Below are 18459 nucleotides of genomic sequence, written 5' to 3' on the forward strand. Positions count from 1 at the left end.
TTACTCCAGGTTTCACAACATGGGGTATCAGGATGGTCAGAGACCAATGGTTTGCTTTGAGGTGCTCCTGGCTGCACAAATCATAAAGGGAAAGACATGCTTTATTGCTACTGCTTGGTAAGGAAGGAAGCCTCAGGGTGGCACTGGGCAGCAAAGAAAGGATTAGGAGTGATCCAGGAAGATTTGAAGCTGATTTGATTGCAGAATCAATGTGGTGGAAGGAGGAAGTATATGACTGGGGTTGTTGGAGGTGGTGAAACTACATAAAGCATTTAACAAGCCTTCAAGATGACCTGATGGGAGGGGAAAAGGAACAGGAGGGGTGAGTGAGAGACTGACTGTGAATCTGCCTAAGAAGGACAACTACAAGTATAAAGAATGGGTTTTCTGGGCAAACTACCTGTACTTTAGCTTTTGCAGTTGCTTCTCTCATTACAGATTTCATTCAGAACGAGGAAACTACTATTTACAGACTACCTAATAACAACACTTGCTATTCACAAATTCCAAAGTATCCACAGAAACATGATTATGCACTGTTAGTCCTTCACCCTAATGTTCCAGTTAAAACAAACAAAAACAAACAAACCCTCTCCAATATCGATGATGATACAATAGTCCCAAATTAAGATATTTAAACGTTCATATTCTTGGGAAAGTGAGCACTGTAACACTTATCTTTAATACTGAAGTAGTTAGAATGATTATCTAAAAATCTGGTTCCTTTTGTTAGAGGTGTACCATTGTGTCTTCTGTTTATCCATACAGACCAATTTAAATTTGACGACTGACAATACAACATTTGCCTAAGCTGTTGGCCTAGCAGATTCTTCCAATGAAACAGATCAGTCTGGCTGAAAATGCATACTTTCTTAAAAACCCAGATTAACTATTTTTAAAACGGGGGAGGGGGGACAACAAAGAAGATTTTTTAAAAACAACTGATACTAATGGTAATTCTATCCTGCAACTGAATGAAGACACGAAACTTGGAACTGATTCAGAATTCAGCATGTGAAGAATTGTAGCCATTTAAACATTTTTTAAACTAAAAAGTACCCATTCCAAAGCACACAGGTAAATCACCAAAATGGCTACCTATTAGAAACCATCATTAAAAAAAACTATGGGGCGGGTCAACTAGTTAAAAAAGATTTGATATATTTTCTTTAAGTGCACCTGCACAACACCCCTTGCTAAATTATCCTGCAACAGACATGCTTTTTCCTTCTTTTAAGAATGCCACTGGTCTAGTGATCCAGCAATTAAACTTAAAGGGTATTTAAAATCGTGAATCTTACCTCCAAAAACAGTATGCATCATGGAAGGAGAAGTGAAACCACCTTTCTCTGCCCATTTCTCCAGTCAAATGATCAAGATTTAAAATGTAGGCTTTTCCCAGTCTTTCCTACTCAATGCCAAACTCATTTAACAGTGATAGCCTAAAAAACTCCCACTGACATAAGGACTGATAAATGCACTTTATTTGAATATCAGAGTGACTCTAAGCAGATATGGGGCAAAAAATCAGTATGTAAGACCAACGATTTGTTACTTAGCTATCTCATATAGTCAGCTGCAAGATTCCCCACCCCCCACCCCAATTGTTTTCTACTGCCCTAACTTATCAATTTACAGACCTTTTTGGATAGTGGAACCAGACAGCTGGGTCGAACAAGCCGCCGTTTCTTGCAGCTGAGGACAGGGCGTGTGCGGGCTGCCACACAGGTTCCATCAGGAGCTGAAGACACCACATTTAATCTCTGCTTTTTCCGCAACAGCTCCTCAGCATCTGAGCCATCTCCCTGAGCATGCTCTGTCAAGCCTGGCTGTAGACTGTCCAAGAATGGAAATACGCACATTAGACATTTCTACTTCTCTATCACTAAAGGGAGCCAGATTTCCATTACCTAAAAACAGAGGCCTATTTGTCCAGGCAAACCAATAAATCCATGCATATAGTAAAAGATCCAAAACTAAGGTCAGTACCCGCAAAATTCTTGTTTGATGGGGGGGGGGGCAGTCTTACAATTTAATGCTCTATATAACAATCTCAGATATACAGAAATTTGCCTTTCACCAAACAATGCATCTTGCTCACCCAGTCTGAACATGAGTCTGTCCAACAATCAACTTGGCTAGGAATTACCTGAATTACGCCAACAGAGAATACCAGGTTAGGATAGACTGCTGTACACATTACCTGTCAGCAGCTCTCTAGCTTTTCATTATTTGGAAATGTCAGCTACTGCTTTTCCTTTGTCCCTACTCGTTCATGTCTCCCTGGCCTACATTTTTTCTCATCCACACTCTTTCACCATTATCCTATCCCATTTTCTGCACACAATGCCTGCACCAACTTTCCACTGGATTCATTCTGTCAACTTTCCATCACTTTTTACTTTAGGTCTTCCTTAATCCAATGCATTCTCCAGATTAGCTGGTCTATCGCTTCCTGAGCAGCCTGCTCAGCCATGCTGGGAATTGTAGCCTAATACATTTAGAGAACATCAGGTTGAGGCAGGCCCTTTGACTCACTTCCACTCAGAACTTTCTATGCTTCTCCAGATTATGTATCTATAAGACTTCTATAAAATATATAAATAATATGCTGAATGGATTCTATCAATAATAGAATTCTTTGATTTACATACACTTACAAGATTAAGTACCTTCAAGGGTGGCTTTTCAGAAGTACCTTTCTAGAGTTTATATTTTATTAAGGAGAGGCTTAGCAAGAACCTTACGTGTTAATAACTCCGTTGACCGGTCTCGGCACTCCACAGGTTTTGGCAGATAGAGACTCTTGGGTATTACTAATGGATATACAAAGGTTCTCTGATGGCTGAGAGATGCAGGTGCCCTGTACAAGAAATGGAGGGGAGGCAGGGGGAAAGAAAATCCTTGTTAAAATTATACAACTCTTTGGTAAATGATTTCTTTTGCTTCTTTTTCTTTAACATGGTAAACTCTCAACCACTAGTGGTATTTGGGAATCAGGGTAGTTGAGAATACAAACTGTGTGATAACTGTGGAGTCCTTGGTGCTCTCTGAGCCTTGTGTTTTCTTGCAGACGTTTCATTGCCAGACTAGGCAACATCTTCAGTGCAAAGAGGGAGTGGGCCTTGCTCTCAGTTCATATACTGCGGCTTGCCCTGCTTGTGTTGGTAGGGGTGTTGTTCTCTCCTTGGGAGTTCTTTGACTGGGCTGTTGTTTGCTGCTTGGTTGACTGCCTGAGTTAATAGTTCCTTGATTAGGGTGTATTGTGCTGTTTGATGGTTCATCTGGTGTTAATCCTAGTGTGGATTTTTGCATATCTGGGTGTTGATTGCTGGCAAGGGAGTGTACTGGTCTTTTGGCTTTTCTATTGTCTCTTTTGAATGGTATGTAAATGTTGTTTACCTCTATGTGTCTGTTGATGGCACAGACAAACTCCCAAGGAGAGAACAACACCCCTACCACCACAAGCAGGGCAAGCCATAGTGTATAAACTGAGAGCAAGGCCCACTCCCTCTTTGCACTGAAGATGTTGCCTAGTCTGGCAATGAAACGTCTGCAAGAAAACAACAAGGCTCAGAGAGCACCAAGGACTCCACAGTTCAACCCTGAGCAACAAATATTTGCTTTGATTGTGTGATAACTGTTATACTGCTATTCAACAACAAAGATTACAACAGGCTGAAACACAGAGGGATGATTTCAAAGATCCATTAACTCAGGGACAATCAAAGAAACAGCATTTTCTGCATCTCTGCAGATGCTTTTCTAATCAAAATTTACTTTTAAAACAGTTTTCCCAACCTGGAACTACTTTAATGATGGATAGGCAAACCTCTTTTTAAAGTATGGTTGTCCATTATTTTCATATGGAAGGCAGTTTCCACAGGGGGAGACCCCTTCCTGTAGAAAGCCTTCGAATGTATCTGGGTGTTGATTGACACACAGGAATACCCAGGCAATACAAACATACCTTGTACATTTCCAAAACAGCCCACTAAGGTTGATGCAGAGGCTTTTATATTCCTTTCGGAAAAACGTGTTACTGTTCCATGTTTAAATTTACATCCACTGAAAACTTACTTAAAAGTTTAATCTGTCATGATTATCCCTTTCTAAAACAAAGTTCCTAGTCCTTATACCTGTAAAGAATGTTTAAGAAAGGTCCAATAAAATTGTCAATCAATATTTGAAAGGCTATCTGAAATAGAGCAGTGATTTACACATTTCTGACTCACAGTGTTATAGCTTACCTTTAACTCTGTGTTAATAGTACAAGTCTATGACAAGGTCATTTTTAAACTCAAAATGAATACTGAGTTAAGTTCAGGGCTTTAAAAGAGGTTTTTATAGCCCTGCCCCCAAAAGCATTTTTTAAAGGGGAGAGTTTAAATGGACCAAAGAAAAGAGCAACCATATTAGTTTTTGTACATAACAAGGATCTAGTGGGATTTTAAAGATGAATGAATTTATCACAAGCTTTTACCAATTACAGTTTGCTTTATCATATGAAGAAAAATGTTAGAACTGATAGAATAATTTTGTTCATTTATGGAAGAGGAAAAACATGAATACAAAGACAAAAATGCATGTCAACTGAGGATAGTATTTGAAGCAACTGAAAGCTTGAAACCTTTTACTAAAACAAATCTGGGACATCTTGAGATGAGAAAAAACTAAAAATGTTTTCTGAGGAACAGAAAAACAACCACATGCAATCTACCCACTCCGTCCCCTATGAAATGGATCTGCTGTTATTTCCTGCCCAGTTTCATGTTATATAAGGACAAGACTGTTTAGATGCTTTGCAAATGCAAGTAAGGAGCAAAAACAAAATTTTGAATTCTGTGAGAGAGCTTACATTTTATGGCAACATTGCCAGCAGTGAACCAAATTATGGGGCCAAAGGTAAAAGGGATGAGGGGGCAACATAGAATTAAATCCATCTTCCAGTTTTAGGCAAAGCAATCCTGCCCCCTGAGCAGTTTTCTTGAACTTCAGATAAAGGAAGCAGGCAGCTGGCAAGCCTTTTCCTTTATACCCTGGGATATCAAAGCTGACACCTCAAGACATTTCAAAAACAGACTCAAAGGCATCCCTCTAAGATTCATGAAGTAACAGATTATATCCAGCTCTACTACCAAATACAAGTTTACAGCCTCACTTGTGTGCATGCAGCATCTGCAGTATTTATAATGCAAATGGCAATTAACATGCAATAATCTTTGATCAAAGGCATGAAAATTGGCCATGTTTGACTAAGTTGCTCGGTCTCCTCTAAACAAAAGATCTTAGAAACAGAGGGTGTTTTGTACACATCCAAGTTACATACCCAAGTAAGACTAAGAAAATGCTTATCTGAAAGTCTAGGAAGACACTACCTGTCATTGTGGATGGTTCTGATCAAATGGGCCCACTAGTCAAGTAGCTTTCTGCTTTCCTATGAAAGAAGCTCTCACACCCACTTTAATATGATTGCAATTGTGAAACATGCCTAAGTCAGATGTCACTGACAGATATTATCATACCACCTGAGCAATCTCTCTGGGCAAGCAATCGTGAAGCTTTACAGTATAAGACCAATGGACAAGTGCAGATTACCTTTACCTGACTTCACACTTACTTCCTCATTTTACTCAGACAGTATGTTAATATGCATTTACTCTTCATGGTTTCAAGTAAATGTCTGCTACCAAAGTAACCGAACTGAACTTGAGACTTTTTGTATGCAAAGCAAATACAATAATTCCTTTAAAAACCATGAAGAATAACTGTCACTGTATTAACTTGCTAAGCATTCCCAAGAGATACCACGTCATGGATAAAAACATCTCCAGTACATAGTCATCCATGAGTAAAGCCTGGCTGCCAGAAGCTAAGAGTGTTGATATTTCAGACCACAGACTGATCAAAAGCACCTGATCCCCCTTGAATCTGAACCAATCTGGGGTTGGGTAACACCTACTTTGGAGTGCATTCACCTGCACTACTCCAGAAGAACAGGTGAACTACTGAATCTCATCCCTCTCACAATCATTTACTAGGCTCCCGCCTATCTAGTTGCTGCCAACCCTAGGTCTGGTGTTTTCCTCATTCATCCACTTTTTAAATTATTTTTGTCTGCTTTTTATAATCAGCTGCATTGCTGATGTTTGTTTCACAATGTCTTGATTTAAAAAAAAAGTTGAAAGCCACTGTGAATGCTATATTTTGGCAAAACAGAATTTTTAAATATAAAAATAATTATATATTGCTCAGGAATTTTGAAACTGCATACCAACTTCTAATAAAGTACAAATCTATAGCCTGCAGTAATATGCTATCCTGGAAAAAATGTTTTTGCGGATGCCAACTGAGGTAATAAGGTGATTCTGGGAGCATCTGGAGAGCAGAAGGCTATTCCCTAATGTATTAAACTGGGAATTCTCCAAATACTTGGACAAACAAAAAAACTGCAACAGAAGGATAGTCTTTCCCCCCCAAACAACTATGAAATGCATATACACAAGACTTAGTCTACAAACAAGGAAATCAGTAAAACAAAATACAGCAATATAATGTCAGCATGGAAGGAGAGGGTAACAAAAGAAATAGTACTCCAAAGAGTATCCCTCCGGGCTTAGTACTTACCAGTCTGTCAATCCCAGGCTCCAGCTTGAGGTCGACACTAAGACTATGGGTTGAATCACCTAATACAGGGTCAGAAGGAGGCATCTCACCAAGCAATACCAGTCCCTGAAAGGGAGAGGGAAAAAGATGGTTGCACTTTGCCAGGCCAGATTCTCCTTCAGACTATGCCAAGAATAAAATCTGCCATTACATTTCATTCATTATATTTTGTTTCTTTGTACCCATCCTCCTCCCTCCCTTTTCTCCTCCAAGATTCTTTCTCAGCATTTTTTCTACTAGTTAGCAACTTTATCTTCACTGTGCTGGTGACTTAAAATTCCTGCTCTGAAAAATTCAACAAAGAAGTGAAGAGACCCATTCTAGCATTAATCACAGGCTAGAATGTATAGCTGTATAATGGAGGACTGGAAAAGGGAAGGGAAGGAAAAATACAATACTCTTACATATCAGTGCGAAAGTGCTAGAGCAAAAGCTTTTCTTTTTGTTTTCTAATAGGCAGTGTATTCACTGCTTATTATGTACACATAGGAATGTATTAGGTCATAGCACCAAGTGTAAAGTAATTTTAAGAGAGGGGCTTCACTATTAATTTTATTCAAAGCTAGGTGATTCTGAAATCACTGAGCATAATAATAATAATAATAATTTAAAAAGATTCCCTTGAGTTGAGCTTGACTCCACTATATAGACTTATCCATGTAGTTTTTTGTTTTTTTTTGAACAATACTGTACAGAAGTGGTTTGCCACTGCCTTCTTCCAGAACGTTTTGTCTTCTGAATCCAGCATGCAATCCTAGGATTTTCTGACAGTCTCCCATCTAACCCCACATTACTTTGCAGACATCAGCCTAGTTTACCTATGTGCTGACATCTGCTAATGTGCAATAAAATTACAAGCAAAGGTCAACAGTATCAGAAAAAGCTAGTGACAGGCAATGTTTCTGGTCCCCTGGACTAAACCATTTTTTTCTCCTTTTCTGAAAGAGTTCAGCCTGCAAGGGCTGCAGAGGTGATGCCAAAAAGGGCAGGGCTAAAATGCTCCAACCCCCACTTTCCTAAAACCTCAAGAGCTCCCTCTGATAACTTCACAGAAATTCAATTGCTGCTTTCATGTATGCCGTAGGTTTAAAATATTAAAATTATCTTTTGCTCCTCCCTTAAAACCCAGGAAAATGAGAAAATCCAGTTAATTCACCCAATATAATTCACAAGATAAATATACATATAATGGCCTCCACCCAAGGAAAAATAGCCCAGGCCTGAACAGATCTTTAGTTGACATCTAGTTTTCTGAACCAATTTTTATTCCCCACATTCTCCCTCACCCCCTTTAATCTGAGAATACAGACACTATCAACTCCTCCTTACTGTATGTTATGAAACCTTTTGAGCCCCATAACCACCCCATTAACCACTTACAGTGTATGTGTGCATATGTATGCACAGAGTGTTGACCCACTGCAAAAACAAACGTAAATTTAAAACTGATGCACACTAAATACTAATACCATGAAACCTGAATATGTGACATTTTTACATCTCTCAAAGATTGATCTTTAACGGCACTCAGCATTCTAACAGAGAACAATCAAGCTACATGCTATGTGGGAGTTTCTCCTTTATAATCTGAACTAGCTTCAAATTAAAGAGGGTTATATATACATAAAATAGCTATGGCAAACTGTATTTGCTAGGGTGCAGGTCTTTACTTTTGCATCAAGATGAAATACTCTTATCACTGAATACAAAAAACTAAGCTATTGGACAATGGCATTAAAATTGTTTTTGTCTGTTTATTCTTCCTTTGGCTATTCTTTCAACTAAAGAAAGGGGCACTATAATTTCTAGAGCACTTTGTGCAAAGTTCTAAACTACCAGGCCTCACCACCACTTCCAGGCTTTGTGGAATTTAAAGGCAAAAATAATTCAACATCATCTTTACCATTGTCAATTTGCCCACCATTCATAGTGGAACCACAAGGTTGTTCTTTTTGCTTTTTTAACTTTACAGGCAGTAAAGGCTTTTGACCATGTTCCACACCAACTGATTTGGTATACCCTTCGTGATCATGGGGTGCCTGAATTGCTCATCGACTGGGTCAAAATGCTATACAAGAACACTAGTAGCCATCTGCGATGCTCAGCTGGCCTCTCTGACAGTTTTCCGGTGACAGAGTACACCAAGGCTCTGCACTTTCGCTACTCCTATTTATATTAGTCATAGATATCATCACACAAGATCTGCAGCGAAATGCACCCTGGACCATACTCTACACAATGATGTCACGCTTGCTTCTACTACTAGGAATGAACTGCAGTGGCAAGTACAAGCATGGAATGACCGCCTCAGCCATTTTGGACTCCACCTGAACATAAAGAAAACTGAGTACTTAGAGACTGTAACCACCCATGGCCCGCTCCAGATAAATGTAGAAAACCTAAAGAAGGTGGATATCTTTCGGTACCTTGGCTCCCATCTCCAAGGTGACGGTGGCATCAGCAGTGACGTGTGAGCGAGGGTGAATGCAGCCTGGTTGTGCTGGTGAGAACTCACCAGTGTGCTTTGCGACAAATACCAACCCGTCTCAAATCTAAGATCTATAAGACTATCATTTGCCCTGTGGCACTGCATGGAACCAAGTGTTGGGCAGCAACAAAGGGTATAGAGAGCCGCCTCCAGGTTATGGAAATGCGTATGCTCCGTTGGATATCGGGCATCTCCCTGCTTGATCACATCACAAATGATGCCATCTGACAACTAGGCATGTCATTAATTACAGAGAAGATGAGAGAAAGCCGGCTTTGTTGGTATGGACATGTCCTTAGAGTGGAACCTTCCACTGTCACCAAAATAGTTTACCATCTTAAAATTGATGGCCGGTGGACACGTGGGCGACCAAAACAGATGGCAAGACACCATCAATAAGGACATGCAAATTGAGGGCCTGTGCCCTGAGGATGCGGACGACTGGGCAGAGTGGCATTTCAGGATCCAAAAAGCAGACCCCGCGATAACGGGAAAATGCTAGGAGGAAGAAGAACAACTTTACAGGCAGTCCTCACTTAGCGATCACAATTGGGACCAGCAACTTGGTCGCTAAGTGAAAAATCGTGTGATTGCGACAGGCTTACAACCTTACTTCCCCTTCTGTCATTAAGTGAAGTGCTGCAGTTGCTAAGCTGAAAGTCACATGACTGTGACTTACGATTTTACTTCCCCCTTCTCTATTAACTCTGCTTATTGCAAGCTGGTTGAGAAGCATGCAAATAGTGATCATGTGACCACGGGATACTGTGACAGCTGTAAATGCAAGGATTTTTTTTTAACACTGTTATAACTTCAAACTATTGCTAAACGAGGCAGCGGTTAAGCAAGGACTACCTGTACTTTTATTCTCATAGAAAGGGCACAAACAAGCAGTAACTCTTTTTAAAGAAAAGAAAGCTTAAATAAAACATTCTGTAAGCATCAAGATTCATATCAATGGCGCCGCACCAGTATGGCACTTACAATTTCAAAACAGGACTGTTAATATCCAAAATACCTGGGTATGTCTTTGCTTGGCACCATTTAACAATGTGGGTAAATTTCCATGAAAACTTTTTAACAGGTCCCACTATTGACAAGTCCTGCTCTAGCCCTATCTCCTTTAGGTAGGATACTTCATAATAAGTTTTATACAGGACCTGATAAAAATGTTTAACTGCATTTTAGATTAACTGATGCCTCCGAAGCATCTTCAAGGCAGGCTCACGTATAACACAATTTGGTAAATCTGCTCTAGAAGTTAACAGACCATGGGAAACTGATGCTTTCCAAATAGATTCATACATCAGCGGCTACCCTAAGCTAATAAAAGGCTTTCCTGATCACCAAAAGGCCATCTGTACTTTCAGTAACAACAATGGATCCAGCAGCACTCCAAACTGCGTACCTGGCTTTCACTGGAGTACAACAGATGCCACTTACCTCCCCAGGTATGCATCCTCTCTTGTCTAGACTAAACAAAAAAGAAGCAAAGACTATTGAAAAAAGCAAATTCCACTAAAAATAGCTGGCCAGGCCATTTATAATGAATACATGAATATTTAACACAGGCTCTGAAGAGTCTGTATAAGGAAGAATTTATTCTCACTAGATTTAGATTGTGGATATTTTAAAGCAGAGAAATATTCTGATACAAATATCAAAATATCAACTTTACAAATGCAGAAGTAGTTTAGAATTCTCACCCGGCAGAAGATATTTCAATTCCTACTTTTCCTACGTTGGGATCAGTCTATGCTTAATTTGGGACTAGTCATATTGGACTAATAAAAAAATATTTCCCCACAGCAGGAACTTCCCGCTTTTGTTCCATCCATAGTTCCAGTTCTTTTGCCATTCTGATGAAATGAGGTAAAAACCATCAACAGCCCCCAAGTCACCATTTGTAGAGTTCACCTGCTGCTGCATATAATGTATACCTCCATCAATGCCATAACCACAGTTTAATTTACACACTTCCCAGGTGAAAAGCCATTTTCATCCTATTGGAAGAATAAATGGGAAATGTTGTTTCTCTGTCAGAAATGTGGTCAGCAGCCAACATGCCTGCCTATCAATTATTTTTTATTCTTGTGTGGCCAGTTGACTAATACCTTTTAATTTGTGTAATGTGTTGCCTAGTGCTGATCTTGGGAAAGGGAGACCCAGGTTCAAGTCCCCAAAGATCTCACTGAATGTTTGTGGATCAGCCACTTTCTCTCAGCCCAATTTACCTTGAGGGGCTGTTTGTGAAAAGTATGCCATCCTGAGCATTAGTCTTAGAGAAAAGGTGAGATGTAAATGCAACCAATGAACAAACAAGTATAATCTGCAGAGCGCGCTATCACAATAACGAATCTAAAATACAGGAAAAGCATATACTAGTTAAAATTAGAGAGGTTTAGGAATTCAGTATTCCTAGATAAATTCCAGCAAAAGAGATGTGATTTCCACTAGTCAGGCTACTCTACAATCAAAATTTGGGTTTTGCTTTTCCTGACTGTCTGTTAGTACAACATGTATTAAAATACACTACTATGGCCTGAAAGATGTGTATTTTGAAATTAAATCTAGCTAAAAATGCATACTGAAATGTACATTTTCATACTGATTCAAGATCAACAAAAATTATAATTCACTGTAAAACTAGGACAGCACTGAACACATGTCAAACCAGAAACAGACTGATTTGCCCAGGCCTGATTCAAGCATAGTCTCCTATTCAACTCAACTGCACATTTATCAGTGACAGCTCCTTCATTGTAAGATTCAAATGTGATCAAATTTAAGCAACCTTCTGAAATATAGCACATTCCAGATATGTTCGATTTCAATTATTTTCATCTCTGATCAGTCTGATCAGTGGCTGCGCTGCTAGGAATTCTAGCAGCCACAGACTCAACACATCTAGAAGACACCAAGTAGGTAAGACCTAACTACAGGTTTAACCTCTTTATTCATACACAAAATGAAATGATGCATGCATTTTCTACAACAGTGATTCCCTTTGCAATAAGGCCTTGCTAACGATTCTAAGTCACAGCTTAGAATCTCAGCTTCAGCTTGTACTGTTTGCTTTTGAGGTAAAGTCTAAACTTCTCTTTCATTCTGTGATATTTGTATATGTTATGGGGCCATTATCTGCCTCGCTTTTTCAAAAATGCTAAGTTTCATTTTAAAAAACAATGAATTTGTTTTGCTATCACTTGAAATTAAAAAAACACATTGAAGTATTTTGTCATTAGAGATTAACAATCCTAAAGCTGTTTTACATGTATGCTAAAGTTAGTAAAAAATTAACCTCCATTCACCCCTTTCTATTCCATACAGAAACCTTATGCAATAGGAACTAGGATCAGTAATTATCTTCCTTCTCACCTAGTGTTAAGGTCAGCACTTTTACTTTACTACTTGCAGAAAATGGGAGTACCTTTCCGTTCTGGCTACTGCCATCCACCATGGTTTGCATAACTGGATATCAGCATATATTTAAGTCACAAATGTTCAACTATCTAGTTTTCCATTCTGACACCAAAATCAATGACAGTAAGATGGAAATATACTACTGGGAGTGGGTTTCCCTTGTTTAAAGCAGCCTATTCATACAGCATCTAAGACATAGCAACCTACCTTAGTGCACTAGCATACAACCTGTCTTATTTGCCGGTTTACAGCATTGTGGATACTCCAGCTTGAAGATTTAGTGAACTCACTGAAATCTATAGGACCAGCTTTCCATTATTGAGGGGAAGGGGGGGGAGACTGTCAATCTCCAGGGACCTAGTTCAACTCAGTTGCATTCAACCTTGTATTTGAATAGGAAAGGATACAAGATTGATTTGTTTGCAGGATGACATTCTGCTTGCAGGGATTTCAAAAGTAACGTGTATTTGCTATGCTGCATTCAAACAAAATATAAACACTATACTATTACTGCTTGCCTGTTGCTGCTTTATTTATCTTTTAACATGCTCAGTCTCACTAACCCACACAATTACCTCTGCTGTTTCCTATGAACAAGGCCAGATACTTCGTAGGATAACAACTTCTTTGCACATAAAAAGTTCTAGGTTCAACCCGTCATGCCCAGGAAAAAATTCTTGGAAGGGCTGGGAGTGAAAATTCAATACATGGATCTCAATGAATAGATGGTTTTAGCCAGAGGAACCAAGGACCTTGTGGTATAGATTCAAATGATTATTCGTTCTGACCATAAAACTGGGCAAGCAACTTCTCTAATGGCTCCAGTGGTTGCCTCAAAAAAGGTGAGGGCAAATTTTCACATCAAAAAGTAATTCTCATGTTTTTAAAGTCCACATACATTTTTTGTAATTTGAATAAAGAGTGGCTAGATCCAACATCTATCTTACAAAATTATGTTCCACATGAATATGTAAGCATATATATTGCAGTAGGGAAAGTTTATTAGCCAAAACATTGGACTGCTTCCTGGGACAAAAACTAAGAACTAGATAAGGTGACGGCTGGGGAAGGCAATGGCAAACCACCCTGATATAGTCTGCCAAGAAAATGTCACGAAAGTGATGTCCCCCCAAAGGGTCAGACATGACTCGGTGCTTGCACAGGGGACCTTTCATCTTTCACCTTCCGTTTATTCAGCAAGAACTCTCCTGCTTAACAATTTTCCCCAAGCTTTTCGTGCTGGGGAAACAATACCTCAGGACTTGATGCAAGAGAAACCTACAAAGGTGGCCTACCAGGTCATTGGTACATTACACCTTCTGAACTGGGGTTCTGCAGAACCCTGGGGCTTGTAAGAGGTCACTAGAGATTGTGATTGAAAAATAAATGAACACTGCTTTTTGAACTTTGAATGCCACACAATGCTATTTTTACACATCACAGCTCAGCTGCCAGCCTGCCACTTTGCTGTTGTAAAACATGGATTACATAGGTTAGAAGTGAATTGTATTGTTAAAATGGGGGGGGGAGTTGTGATTTTTATGCAGAGATTCTAAGATACCTGAAAATTATTTCAGGGGTTCCTCCAGGGTATAAATGTTGAGAATAGTATGTGGTGGGTCATTTTCCTCATTTGCTATTTTTTATGGTACAGAGTCATGATAATTCGAAGATATTTCAAGCTTGGTCTTGCCTAGTTTGGTGCTCTGTAGACATAATTAACATTAGCTTCTATAACTCCATGCCAGAAGAGCCAAGAGCCAATAGTATTGGACTTCCTGTCCCCAGGGCACAACTGGTTGTGCAAGGCTGCTACAGCTGAACTGTAATGGATACAGAAGATTTGGGCAATGGACAAGATTTTTTTTAAGCACCCTCTCTTGCTGATAGTGTCTGACCAGTTCCCATTTATACAGGTTACCAGAGAAATGACAGAAACACATGAATCTGGTAAAGATTAATAAAACACTCTGAAACCACTTAAGGGCCTATTTGTGGTAGCTATATCAACAAAGATAAAATAATCATATTTACTAAGTATAGTCCAAAGGATAGATGTATTTAATGAATTTATAGGGATGCCCAACTCAAACAATGTAACTTTGAGCAGCATGCAACAAAAATAAACATTAAACAGGAAAAAAAAAACTGTACAACTTTAAAAACAACCCAGTATATAAAATGTAAAATGGCAACCAAATGTGATAATTAAACAACCAAAAGACGACTCCATTCAGCTGGATCCAATTGCCTGGGGGGAAAGCCACATCTTAAACACTAATTCCAACTATTGCTATCTCTGCATCCTCTAGGATGTTTTACCTTTGTGGATAAAATCCTTGCATTTACCTTAATTTGGCTACCTTTTCTGTCAAAATCTGCAGAAGCAGCTTAATGCTTTTGCTTTACTATTAGTTGTTGCTAGTAAAGGATATGGACAGAGTGCTTGGGGTGATGTGGCTCTGCCACCCTTACATCTTTTGTTATCTTGGATTATTATGTCTGGCAGGGGTTAGGAATAAACTAAATTAAATCTCAGCAGTAATAAATGCCCGTTGTAAGAGAGAGAGTGGACAGTGCTACCTTTGAAAGAATTGGCTGTTTGAAAATTTTTCAATAAAGTAAGAATTGTTCCAATTGTCTTTTTTGTTTTTGCCGTTTAATCGTGTCCAATCCTTGGCGACTGTCTGGACAAGTCCCTGCAGTTTTCTTGACAAGATTTCAGAAGTGGTTTGTCATTGCCTCCTTCCTAGGGCTGAGAGAGTGTGACTGGCCCAAAGTCACCCAGCTGGCTTTCATGCCTAAGGCAGGACTAGAACTCACAGACTCCTGGTTTCTAGCTCGCTGCCTTAACCAGTAGAACGAACTGGCTCTCTAATTGTCTTATAGGCTAGGTTTAATTCTTAATAGTGTTTGTTGAAATTGGTCTTTGGCACAAAAACCTCTTGTTTACCCTGAACATCAACTTATTCCAGGGAAAGCAGCACCTGGATCTCTTTAAATCAGGGCAGGCAACTCCAGCATCACTCACCATCAATCACACAGGCTGTAGTTATGGGGAGCTGTAGTTAATTGTAGAGGGGTATAAATCACTTTGCCTTATCTAAATCATGCAGCAACATCAGGAACTAGAAATGCTATATGATTTGCAACTACATCTCACCCTGGAAACCATATTATGACTTGCAAATATGGTTTATGTTGGCCACTGAGCTATTTAACACGTGTAGCAAGCCAACAAGATTGGAATAAACAGTCTGGTGCTCTCCACATTATTTGGACTATAGTTAAGTCCTCCAAAACTTGGCCAATGGTCAGGAATTATGAAACTTCCTATCTATCTGTCAGTCTGTGGTGCTGAGGTGGATGTGTGAGTGTTGTGTTCTATGATTTTACTTGGGCTTGGAGGTTGATGATGGTTCATGGGTAGTTTGGTGGGGTCCTGGCTGGAGTGTCCTGCTTCCAGAGTCAGTTGTGGTGGAGCCTGGGTTAACAGGGGAAGTTTGTTTATTTAATTTTTATCCTGCCTTCATTATTTTTATAAATAACTCAAGGCAGTGAACATACATAATACTCCTTCCTCCTAGTTTCCCCACAACAACAACCCTGTGAAGTGAGTTGGGCCGAGAGTGACTAGCCCAAGGTCACCCAGCCGGCTTAAGGTGGGACTAGAACTCACAAACTCCTGGTTTCTAGCCCAGCACCTTAACCACTAGACCAAACTGGCTCTAGTTGCTGGTGGCCAGTGGAAATCAAAGCTCTGTATGGGACCAGCTGGGTAGACAAATGGTATGGCAGTTGGCAGTGGATTTTTCTGCAGTTTCAGCTGGGATCACACACCTTGCTGCGGAGAATCTTTGGAGAGCCAGTGGCAATTGCAGGACTTTAGTAGCATCACAGATCAGCTGTTTTTTGCTCAGCTGATTGGCAGTGCTTGGTTGAAAGATTGAAGGTGCATTGGTTCAGTGGAGGAAATGGCTCTGGGATAGAGCAGAGCGTTAGGGAAGAGAGGGCAGGCGGAAGTATCAAGTTGGTGATCGGTATGGGGAGATATGGCAGGTGATGGCATGGGCCGCTCTTGGGAACACGGCCCCCGTGTTCAATACAGATGTCACATTCCAGCCCCCCTGCTCAGCCCCAAGGCCTCATCTCCAGAGCTTCACAGACCCTGAAATCCAGCTGTTGCCACTTAATGCTAGATCAGCCTGTAATAAAGCTTACCTCATCTATGATTTGATCCTGGATGAGAGGGCTGACCTGGTAAGCATTACCAAAACATGGTTGGGCATATATGTATGCATGCATGCATGCTTGTGTGTCTGCATCATCTCTCAGAAATGAACACTTCCATGTTTCAAGTGTGGCATCTGCCAGAACTCCAGGGTAGGGGTAAAGGTGTGGCTGTTGCCATCCAGGAGTCTCTGGGGGTCTTCAGGGGCACTGCCCCAGGCATAGCGAGATGTAAGACCCTGTTTGTGAAACTGGGCTGCAAGGATCAGTTCGGAGGGCTGCTTGCCTGCCTGCCTGCCTGCCTGCCTGCCTCCCTGTGGTCTAGTGGCATCCTTGCCTGGGTTCCTTGACTTTAATAGAAGAGAATATATGTAGTTCAGGATTGAACTCTGGAGTCCTTGATGCTGTCTGAGCTTGGTTCTTTGCTTGCAGATATTTCATTACCGAACTAAGTAACATCACCAGTGCTAGTGAGTGTGGGGTTGGTTCCCTGTTTATACACAGTAGCTTGCCCTGCCAGTGTTGGTGGGGATGTGGTTTTCTCCTTGGTAGTTCCCTGATTAGGGTATTGTTTTCTGCTTGTCTGCTTGATTGTTGTCTCCTTGGTAGTTCCTTGATTAGGGTATTGTTTTCTGCTTGATTGTTTATCTGGTATTAATCCCTGCTTATCTGGGTTTAGGCTGGTGAAAAGGATGTGTTCTGGTCTTTTTGTTTCCTTCTTAGCTTTTTTATTTCTCTTTTGAATGGCATGCAAACATGGTTTATCTCTATGCGTCTACTGATAGCTGATGTGCCTTAATTCCAAGCTTCCAGGAATTCCCTAGTGTTTTTGGATTTGGCTTGGTCTCGGATGCTCAGTTTCCCAGTTGAAACTACAGTTGAGTCTGTCCATGTGTTGTGAGATTAAGGAGTTTTCATCATGTCTTCTGAGTGCTAGTTGGTGTTCATGGATGTGCTCTGCTAGTCTTCTGCCTGTCTGCCCTACACAGTGGCCGTTAACAAGCCTTACATTCTATGTTGTAGATGACTCCTGTTTTTTCTTCTTGGCCTACTGGGTCTTTTGGTTTACTTAAGATGTTTTGGAGGGCTTTAGTTGGTTTGTGTGCTATAGAGATGTCGTGTGGTTGTAACAGTCTGTTGGTTGTTTCTGAAATGTTTCTGATGTATGGCAATGTTATCCTTTTCATAGCTTGTGCTGGTTTTGCTGTACTGGGTTGAGTGGTCAGGCACTTCAGATAAAGTTTCATTTTGCTGGAAGATGTTGTATAGGCAGTCTGTTTCTTTTTCTGGTGATCTGGTTTCCTGTAGTGCATTTGTGCTTGCCTGAATAATGTTCTTACACAGCTCCTCTTGTGGGAGGTTGGGTTGTTGCTTTGGTAATGGAGCGCTTGGTTAGGGTGGGTTGTTTTCTAATTTGCCGTCATTTCCTCTACTGAGGAGGTTACCGAGGAAGGGTAGTGTGTTGTTTCCTTCTTCCTTTGTGAATTTTATTCCTTTGAAGATGTTGTTTCATGTGTTTTATTATGACAAAGGTGTCGTCTACATACTGGATCCATACTTTTGGTTGTATGCGTGGGAGTGCTATTGTTTCTAGACGCTGCATTACAGTTTCTACTAAGAGTCTTGAGAGTGGTGATCTAATTTGTTGGTAT

At 40.2% G+C, this 18459-nt stretch overlaps 1 protein-coding gene across 3 annotated transcripts in view; it reads right to left on the reverse strand.

Annotated features, from left to right (window-relative positions):
* KANSL1 (KAT8 regulatory NSL complex subunit 1) overlaps positions 1 to 18459 on the reverse strand; it is a 134723-nt gene that overhangs the window by 23707 nt on the left and 92557 nt on the right. For all 3 annotated transcript variants that reach the window (XM_063300620.1, XM_063300621.1, XM_063300619.1), the window contains exons 4-6: positions 6628 to 6732; positions 2748 to 2863; positions 1641 to 1836 (exon numbers count right to left, since the gene is read on the reverse strand). In XM_063300620.1, coding sequence (XP_063156690.1) covers positions 1641 to 1836; positions 2748 to 2863; positions 6628 to 6732 — 417 coding nt within the window. The remainder of the gene's footprint in view (positions 1 to 1640; positions 1837 to 2747; positions 2864 to 6627; positions 6733 to 18459) is intronic.

Source organism: Candoia aspera, chromosome 4 (assembly GCF_035149785.1).
Source record: "Candoia aspera isolate rCanAsp1 chromosome 4, rCanAsp1.hap2, whole genome shotgun sequence".
Taxonomy (NCBI): domain Eukaryota; kingdom Metazoa; phylum Chordata; class Lepidosauria; order Squamata; family Boidae; genus Candoia; species Candoia aspera.